The sequence below is a fragment of the Acanthopagrus latus genome, chromosome 16 (genome assembly GCF_904848185.1).
Source record: "Acanthopagrus latus isolate v.2019 chromosome 16, fAcaLat1.1, whole genome shotgun sequence".
NCBI classification, from domain to species: domain Eukaryota; kingdom Metazoa; phylum Chordata; class Actinopteri; order Spariformes; family Sparidae; genus Acanthopagrus; species Acanthopagrus latus.
This window is the reverse complement of record NC_051054.1, coordinates 20490726-20500477: the sequence shown is the minus strand read 5'-3', so window position 1 is coordinate 20500477 and position 9752 is coordinate 20490726. Positions and strand designations below refer to the sequence as shown.

General features: G+C 42.0%; 1 protein-coding gene across 1 annotated transcript; it reads left to right on the top strand.

Moving 5' to 3' along the window:
- The first annotated feature begins 652 nt into the window (after nucleotides 1–652).
- On the top strand, nucleotides 653–7689 carry LOC119034284 (tripartite motif-containing protein 35). Its single transcript, XM_037125128.1, has 6 exons — nucleotides 653–1355; nucleotides 2626–2721; nucleotides 3424–3654; nucleotides 4299–4321; nucleotides 5277–5395; nucleotides 6434–7689. Exons 1-6 carry the CDS (start codon nucleotides 765–767, stop codon nucleotides 7000–7002), a joined length of 1629 nt encoding a protein of 542 aa, XP_036981023.1. The 5' UTR covers nucleotides 653–764; the 3' UTR covers nucleotides 7003–7689.
- The last annotated feature ends 2063 nt before the right edge of the window (nucleotides 7690–9752 follow it).

Genomic DNA, 9752 nt, shown 5'->3' with positions numbered 1-9752 from the left:
CCAATCATGATCAAAAGCACTGCTGCTAATGCCTGAAGTACATGAAAGCTTTCCAGCAACTGGTAATAGGCTACGAGTGAGCCCCACGGGGGATTGTACAAGAACCAAAAAATAACCACACTGCTGAAACGATGTGTAATTTTTTAAAACTTTGCCTGTTCATTTGACAAACTATTCCTGTATTTTTGAAATACACAAAACATATCCTAATATAATTTATGCTGCTGGACAGTGGGTTTCGTTGTGAAAGACTTGGGTCGAATTTCCTGCTCCAGTCCAGAGAATGTGACTTCATGCACACTCTCATGTCAGTTTCTCCCCCCCCCCCCCCAAGCCGACAGCCAGCAATAGTAGCAACATTACTGTAGAAATGGAATCCACTGAAATAAATAAACAGCTGACAGCATAATACAGAATTTCCACAGAGCCCCCTTGAAATAACTTATGTTATTTTGTTCCTTCCATTCCTGTGTGAGTCTTTTGACTGATGCCTCTTGTTTTTTAACTCATAAGTATTTTTATCATGACATTTGGGTGACTTCACCTCTCAGATGGGAGGGTGTGTGCAGCAGCTGACAGGGAGGAGCTTGAGGTTACAGAGAGCACAAATGATTGTGCAACCTGTTGCAAAGCTCAGATAGCATGTGGACCGCGGAACAAGCCTGACCCGATGCAGCACACACTCAGGGACAGAAACCTACTCTGGTGCTCAGCAAAGGTCTTGTTAGCGGAGCTAAATTTAACCAGTCATCTGCATTGCTGTCATGGCTGAGAGGGCCAGTCAGGCTGATCATGAAGGGGAAGAGGAACTGGGACAAGACAAAGATACAAACTCTCCTGATGATCAACACAGAGACACTGTCACTGTTGAGGAATCCCCAGATGTAGATTCTATCGAGGACCGGCAGCGTCCGACCCAACCTGAAGAAGACTCAGAGTGTCCAGGTTGCCAGTCGCTGGGCATACTGACCCTGCCATGTGGCCACAAACTGTGCCCAACATGTATCGAGCTGAGCCAGAGCGAGCTGGGCCAGGCCGGCTGCACCATCTGCTACGGATCGCAGCTGATGGACTCGGTCCTGCAGACACTGCTGGAGGCCCTGTTCCACGACCAGCCCAGAAGACCTGGGGTCCTGCCCGGAGCTGTAGAGGAGAGAGTCAGGGCGGCAGAGGATGGAGGGAAAGCTGTGGGCAGACACAGAGGAGTGGAGAAAAACGAGCTGTGTGTGGAGCATGGAGAAATGCTCACGGTGTTCTGTCTAGAAGAGGGGGAGCCACTCTGCCAACAGTGTCAGCAAGACGAGCATGACGAGCACCAGTGCTGCTCCATTCAGGAGGCTGTCCTTGACTGTAAGGTCAGACACCAGATCCAGCACACGAACTGCACTCCGCTCAATAGTTAGGCTGGGCTGCACCAACATGTATTAAAGGGACACTTCACCTATTTATGACATGAACACCACTTCACTTGTCTTGAGAGGTAGAGTCCCCTCCAAAACTATTGGAACAACAAAGCCAATTCCTTTATTTTGGCTGTACAATGAAAACATTTGGGTTTGATATCAAAATATGAATATAAGACAAGTGATAAGCTTTTCAGCTTTGACTGCCAGGTATTTACATCTAGATCTATTACAAAGCTCAGAAGATAGCATAATTTGTAACAGAACACCAGATTTTTAGGTGAACAAAAGTACAGGAACAGGTTGAAGCTTAAAGTAGATTAGAGGGAATAATATTAAAGGGTTATCCCTTCAGTCTCTTCTTTAGCTGCTAAAATGCATGCTCAGCAGGGTTTAAGTCTGGAGATTGACTCGGCCAGTCCAAAACTTTCCGCTTACCCCCGATGAACTCCTTGGTTGTTTTGGTAGTGTGTCTTGCTGCATGATGAAGGCTCTCCAGATCAGTTTGTTCCCCCTCTCTTTAAATTGGCAGACAAAATGTTTCTGTAGACTTCTGAGTTTATTTTGCTGCTGCCATCACGTGTTGATCATGATCATCATCAGTGAAGATCAATTAGCCAGTGAGCCCATTCCAGAGGAAGCCATGCAAGCCCAAGCTCACATGAGCAGATCCTTTCTTTCTCAACACATAAGCTTTTCAATCACTTTGGTAAAGGTTTATCTTTGTCTCATTAATCCATACAATTTTGTCCCAGAACTTATGAGCCTCGTCTCTGTACTTTTTGGCAAATTCCAATCTGGCCTTCCTATTCTTATTGTTAATGACTAGTTTGCACCTTCTGCCCTCTGGACGTTGTTGGTGATGTCACTGATAATTGTTTAAGGGGTTTTTTTTTCTTTACAACAAATTGAAACCCCAAGGCTGAATCTGAGAATAGACATTCAGTGCTATTAATTGTTTGAATAAACACAACTGGGCAGCAAAAAGCACCAGTCAGTTACGTGTTCCAATGATTTTGCTCACTTAAAAAATGGGTGGGTTCAAACGAAGGGTGCTATCTTTTAAATTCTCATGTTCATCTTTTGTTGTCAAACCCAAATGTGTTCAGTATACAGCAAAGGGAATGCTCAACAGTTTTGGAGGTGACTGTGTGCTGTGTGTGGTGTACATGGTAATGTACAGTGTGTCATCAGGTACCTCATCAGATAATTCTGTCTGCAGAGAGAGCTGCGATCAGGCATCAGAAGTCTCCAGGAGCAGATAGAGAGTTTAACCTCCATCAGACAAACGTACGAGGATACTTCAGCTCACATCAAGGTACTGATGGAAAAAGGATTCAAGACTCTATCATTTATGTACAAACCAGTGTTAGGGAGCCTTTTATTGACATATGCTGGAGTTGCTGAGCCATGTGCTTTGGACATGAACAGTTAGGAGTGACATCAAAACTTCAAATAATTCTTTTCACGAGAACATGTCAATTATATGATCTTAGTGGAATTGCTCGATTGTATATCATCGTCAGAGACTTAGTTGTTGTATAAGATGCTTGTGACTAAAAGGTAACACAATAACTTAATTGCAAGGAGATCAAAGAGAGAATGAAAGTATTTGCTGTCAGTCTCTGATAATGCTAACTGTATGTACATTTGCTTGTATAACCTTGGTTATCATGTCAGCATGCCTCTCACATTTCCTCTCAAAGAAAAGTGTTGAATATGTTTTCCATTAATTTTTAAGGTTTAATTCATTAGCAGCTATCGATGACTGAGGCCTGGGAGAAAAACAAATTGACACAGTTTTATTAACACTGAGTGTGAGACAACACTTTTCAAACCATGCTGCTATGCACTGTAAATATGATAAAAGCTGTATGGAAACTGTTTTACCAGTTTTACCAGTTTTACAGTATATTGTTCGCCATTGTACCATACTTGATAAATAACAATATTGCTTTGAAACGTCAGATTTAATATGAAGGTAATCTTCTAACAAGATGTTTCATTACCTAATTGTCAGAGCCAGTCAGTTCAAACAGCCCAGGTCCTGAGGGAGGAGTTTGAGAAGATGCAACAGTACCTCCGTGATGAGGAGGCTGCTCTGATGTCAGAGCTGAAACAAGAAGAGGAGGAGAAGAGTCAGAGGATGAAAGAAAAGATTGACAGGATCAACAATGACATACAAGTGCTGACCAGCAGTATCAGAGAGACAGAGGAGGCCATGGGCTTGGATGACTTTGTCTTCTTAAAGGTTATTCCTATCCCCAGGCAGCAGGGTGCTTCTAACTGCGAGATATTGTTCACACTTATCCCGTCGTACAGTTTTGTACACCGGGGACCAGGACTTTATGCCACTAAAATTCAGTTCCGACAATTCGGCAATGTTAAACCTAGCAACAGTCTTAAACAGACATTCTTTCACCAATTTATGGGAAATATATATACTTTCACCTCACAGCAAATGAATTGCACTTGGTCATTCGTCTTCTAAATAAGTGTAATATTGGGGGAAAAAAGACAGTCTCACCACAGGGCTCATTTAGCAGCTGTTCTGGAGCTCTCAATAATATGCCATGATCTGCTGTTAATAAATATAAAAGGTAATCTTATCTCATGATAATGAGAAAGTATTTTTAGTGATGTGCTGCTCTAGGTAACCATTAATGTCTACTCAATTTTCAAGGTAAACATGTGGAAATATGACAGTTTGATTTGATGGTAGTATTGGATTAAATTTAGGCATATCTGGTGTCCAAGAAAAAAAACATTTAACCAGCTCACAGGTCACTTGTGCTTGGATTAAAAAGCTTTTTAAGTTTGTTTCTGCTCTCTTTTCATGTGGAGATGTGAATTTATAGTTCATCAGTTTCCCTGTCTCTGCCTCTGTCCCCACAGAGCTACAAGAAGGCCTCTGAAAGGTGAGTTCATTTAATGAATGTGTTCTACAATAGATTATTTCGACAATTATGTTGGAAATGTAATGTAGACAAAATATTAACATAAACTACATTTAAAACTTATGTCAGGCTGCCAATTTTCAAAATGATGATGTTTTTTTTTTTTTTTCTCAAAACAAAGGAATACTAATATATGAGCTTCACAATAATACCTGGATAATGCCATTTTCCATTTCTACATTTCCATAACTTTACACTAAACAAAATGTAACACTTGATCATTTGACAGTACAGCCACCAGCCACACAAATGCTAATGATGTGCAACCATGACAGCGTAAGACCGCCACATCCAGTTGCTTTGTTTGCAATACTTACATAAACCAAAGAATTTCAGCACCACAGGAAGCTCATTGTCATCCTCTCCAGGGTCTTGACCTTACCGCACCTCAATTGCATCTAGCACTTTGGAGAAATGGTCTCTTCACAGATTAATCCCTGTTCTCACTGCACTGGACAGATGGCTGACAGCGTGCATGGCACTCCCAGTGGTGGCAGTAGGGTTATGGTATGGGCAGGCATGAGAAGCAGACAACAAACACACCAGCATTTTTTGATGGCAGTTTGCAATGCAGAGAGATATTGTGAGGAGATCTTGAGGCCCATTGTGGTATGAACAGCCGTAGACACACCTGTCGATTGAAAATTCTCATCTTGATATGCCACACTGGGTAGGTGTATTGTCGTGGCAAAGACAACATTTTCACCAACACATGTTTTTAAAAAATGGTGCACAAATAAAAGTCTTACATATTATACTTGACTTGAACTCATGACTAATGGGTGTGAATAGAAAAGTTTTTCCTTTATATTGTGTGTAACGTACTTACAAAACCTCTAAGTGTTCCAAAATGCATTGAATGCAGACCGTGTAGATGTTGTAGCGTTTCTTCTGTAGTCCCTGTTGTTTATTTCAGGGCCCAGTGCAGAGTAAAGGAACCTGACGAAGAATCAGGAACTCTAATTGATGTGGCCAATCACCAGAGCTGTGTGCAGCACCAAGTCTGGGACAAGATGCTAAGGATCATCCAGTACTGTAAGCAAAGGTTCACCCTGTGACCAAACACAATAGTAAATGATTGTGTAGCTCAGATCTTTTGTCAGTGGCCAATATAATTTACTTACAGCACAGATACTAATGATGGTAAAGATGGTAAGTAATTTGATGCTAAGTCTGGGAAATTTAATTACCACTTATTATTTTTCAGTGTACTAGTTACTAACAGTCTTTAAATGCTTCTGGTTGCCAACAACAGAAAAGGCTGCATGCCTACCGATGCTGCCGCAGCAAGAAATATAATTTGATTAACTAAAGATACTTAGAAGACTTTAAGATTATAAACTATAGGGAAATAATCAGAATTCTGAAAATGTCGCCTGCCAGCAGAAAATGCTATTCAGTTGAGGATACTGCAAAAAGTTGGTTCAAAACTATTCAGGAGTAAAATATGCATAAAATGGCAAAAAAGTAATTTAACTGCCTAAATCATTATGCAAATATACGTCTACTAAACAACCAGCCAGCTACTGCAAGCACTAGTTTAATGTAGCTTACTACTACCCCCTCATTTGCAACTTGCTAATGCTTTCATTCTTTGTAAGCTAACATTAACAACCCGCGCTACTACCCAGGCCAGTCTGCATGATATGAGAGGTGCAGTACCAACTGCGGCAACTTTATTGCTGTATTTAAGTTAAAATGCAGGCATCATATGTCATCAAAGGGGCATGTGATCGCCTGCCCAACTAGCAAACTAGAAGCTATTGTTTTAAGCTTGTGAGGAAAGGGACCATAATATATTGAAACAACAGGCTTCTGATAACCCTCATCTTTAAGTGTGCCTCTGAAAGGCCTCCATTGGAAGTGTCAACACTTCGACCTACCCCTCTATCCCAACAAGAATCGGGATGCCCTATTCTGTGGCATAAACAGCCAAAATGGAAGGGAATAGCTAAGTGGTAGGAGCTAGGGGAGTAATGGGATTGGGCCATATACACGTGCATGTTCAATTTGTGTGGATTTTTGGAATTGATTCCTGTGTTTGTTTCATTGTCACTCACTTATGTTCCTCAGTTCCGGTGACCATGGACCCGAACACAGGCTCGGTGTGTTTAGGTGTGTCTCCTGACCTGTCCAGTGTGTTTGTGTGTGAGGAGCAGCCTCTTCCTGACAACCCAGAGAGGTTTGTGAGTCCACCGAGCATCTTGGGTTCAGAAGACTTCAGCTCTGGGAGGCACGCCTGGGAGGTGGAGGTGGGAGATAACAGTCACTGGTCTCTTGGTGTGGCGAGTGAGTCAGTCCACCGAAAGGACTGGTCCAATTCTGATCTAAACCTCAGTCCTGCCTTTGACTCAGACGTAGACCCTGGTGGTGGTCTGTGGACTGTGTCCCTCTCTTCTGGGGAGTTTTGGGCCTCCCCTGGTCACATCGGCCCCCTCAGACTGAGACGAAAACCAACCAGAGTCAGAATTCAGCTGGACTGGGAGAGGGGGTGTCTGACTTTCTCTGACGGTAATGACAACACCCTGATCTATCGTTTTAAAAAGCAGTGGGGCAGCACTCTGAGACCCTACTTCTCTACAACATGTTCAAAACACCCACTGAAAATCACAGCAGGCAGAGTGACTGTTAACATAGAGTAGTATTACGCTGTCACTATTCTAAAGGAACAGTAGAGGTTTTAAGAAACAACCCAAAAAAGTTCATCTCAAATTCATCTCAACAACGATTGGCCTTAAATGTACTGTTGTATTGCATAAAGACTTGATTACAGGGGTGCTGCTCACTCAATACAAGTCACAAAACTATATGCCTTAATACAGCTCCAAAGCTCTGTTATTACATTCATCAGAGTCTTTTGTCCAAAGAGTCTTTCATACACTGATGGCGGTGGCTGCCATGCAAGGTGCCGACCAGCACACCAGGAGAAGTTTGGGGTTCAGTTCCATTGCCAGTAATTCCCAAAATGACATACAGTGTATCAATGTTCCCAGCAGAACACGACTTTTGCAGCGCACCAGAGACAGAAGCACTGGACATGTGTGTCATCCAGTTGCAGTTTGGTAAGATTAAGCCAAGAACACTACTTGGTTAAGTTTAGAAAAATATTTGGGTATAGGTTAAAATGGCTTGGAGAATTGTTTAATTTGTGTTATATATTGTATGTGATGAAAGTATTTGAGTTAGGTATGCAAGTGATTTAGAATAACTCACTGTTGACTTTTCATTCCACTTAGTACACAAACACCCCCCCCAAACACACACACACACACACACACACACACACACACACACACACACACACACACACACACACACACACACACACACACACACAACCCATATAGCCTTTATCGTCCTTTTACTGCCTTTTACTTCTCTTGCCTTTTTCTTTGTTACCATGGTTATTACTACAGCCACTATATGGTCAGTTTCCTGACTATAATAGGCTGATTCTCGACATGTATGTACCATGTGTGCTTATCAAAGCCTGATATATCTTCTTTTTCTGTGCCATAGAGCTCCATTCTTGTCTGAAACCTATTAAAACACATCAATGAGCCACAGTGTTGCACTGGGTGAGATGTTCCTTCAATATCATGAACACACACTCTTTTAGACCGTCTTCTGCATTGTCACGTGATGGGTAGGTGGGTAGGTAGGTGGGTGGGTGGATGGATGGATGGATGGATGGATAGATAGATAGATAGATAGATAGATAGATAGATAGATAGATAGATAGATAGATAGATAGATAGATAGATAGATAGATAGATGAGGTAGGGCAGGGGTAAGGGCAAATATTGATATTAAAAACAGTACAATACACAATATGCAAACACTATATACAGTATGATGCTCAGCAGTTCCAAGAATAATATTAAATACTGAGCAAAATGGAACTTAGTGGATTTATAAGGTGCAAGATAAAGAGAGATTAGGTGCAGTTTTAATTACATTGATAAAATTCAGACAAACTCAGAGCCAATAACAGACCCTGCCTTTTAAATGAGTTTATTTAGCCTGTTTCCGTTCTTCACTTTGATGCCCGCACCCCAGGACACCACAGCCAATAAGATGGTGCTCGCAACAACAGACTGATCTGAATGATCTGACTCATCTGGAGCATCCTGTTGCAGACACTGTAGGACCTGAGCCTCCTCAGGAAGGAAAAACCGGCTCAGGCCCTTCTTGTAGACTGCCTCCGTGTTTGTGGTCCAAGCTAGTTTATTGTCCAACACCACACCCAGGTATTTGTATGTATCTGCCACGTCGACTTCTGTTGGTCAGACACACACTTTTGTAATCTCACAAACTGCTGTCTGCCCGTCAGATATTCATCAACCCATGTGACGATGGGAGAATCCACCTTCCCCAGTTTGATCACACAGACAGAAAGTTCAGTGTTATGCATTGGTGAGTTTCCAGTGAGGACTCAGACACTGACATTGACTGCCACTCTGTGAATTATTAGAAATTACTATAGGTACTGTATATACACTGTTAGATGATAAGCACATGAATAAGCAAGGCCGTTCTAAGGCCTGTGCTCCATACAGCATCTACATGTTTTCAAGATAAGATAGCCTGAAAGAAACTGGTCACATGTTTGCAGTAACCAATGGAAAAACAAGCAAGAGTCACTTTCCTAGAGAGACGTTATGTCCAGCAGGGGGTGCTAAATCAGTTTGCATTGTACCATCCAATCAGTCAGTGACTCAAATGACTCTGTCTTTGTGCTGCTCCACATGTTAGATCCCCAAACTGCATCCAGGGCTATGTGATGATTTCTTACTAGAAAACATGTTATCCTCAACAGATGAGGAATAAAAGTCTTAAGGGTGTCATGAAGTGGCTCAGGCTCAATATTCAGTCCAGCCAGGACTTTATTTTCCAGGCTTGCAAAGACACAGCTGGGGTGTCTTGAATGTAGGATAGATTGCTACAGTTAACCCACATTTTTGAAATGCTTAACCGCCTGATCTTCCATCTACTATATATGTGTGGAAAGAAGAGCTTTAGGAGGAGTGCCAATGGAAAGCTGGACATATCTTGCAGGATAAGGAGTCTGATCACATTGGTTCAACCTGTGCAACCAGATCTGATTCTGTTTGATGCAGTGTCCACACAGTGGATCCCCGTGGGACTGTAAAACCCACGGTTAAAATGGAAAGCAATGTAACTCAGCACTGACCTGAGAATGAAAGAAAACGTGCTGTAGTTCCTAACTGTAAAGCTGTAGATGAGGACACATTAAGGTTTACTATTCAGTCTCTATTTAATACTGATGCCTCTATATGACCTGAATAAGGACACAAGGCCATCATTGGAAGATCGACTTACAGTATTTACAAAAAGGATTTTTTGTACCTGCTAGATAGACTCAGAATAT

Bases quoted from the DNA above. Each gene is read 5' to 3' on its own strand.
- LOC119034284 (XM_037125128.1), top strand. From the start codon at position 765: ATGGCTGAGAGGGCCAGTCAGGCTGATCATGAAGGGGAAGAGGAACTG. The intron at 1,356-2,625 runs GTCAGACACCAG...TTCTGTCTGCAG, and splicing joins AGGCTGTCCTTGACTGTAAG to AGAGAGCTGCGATCAGGCAT. The intron at 2,722-3,423 runs GTACTGATGGAA...CCTAATTGTCAG, and splicing joins ATACTTCAGCTCACATCAAG to AGCCAGTCAGTTCAAACAGC.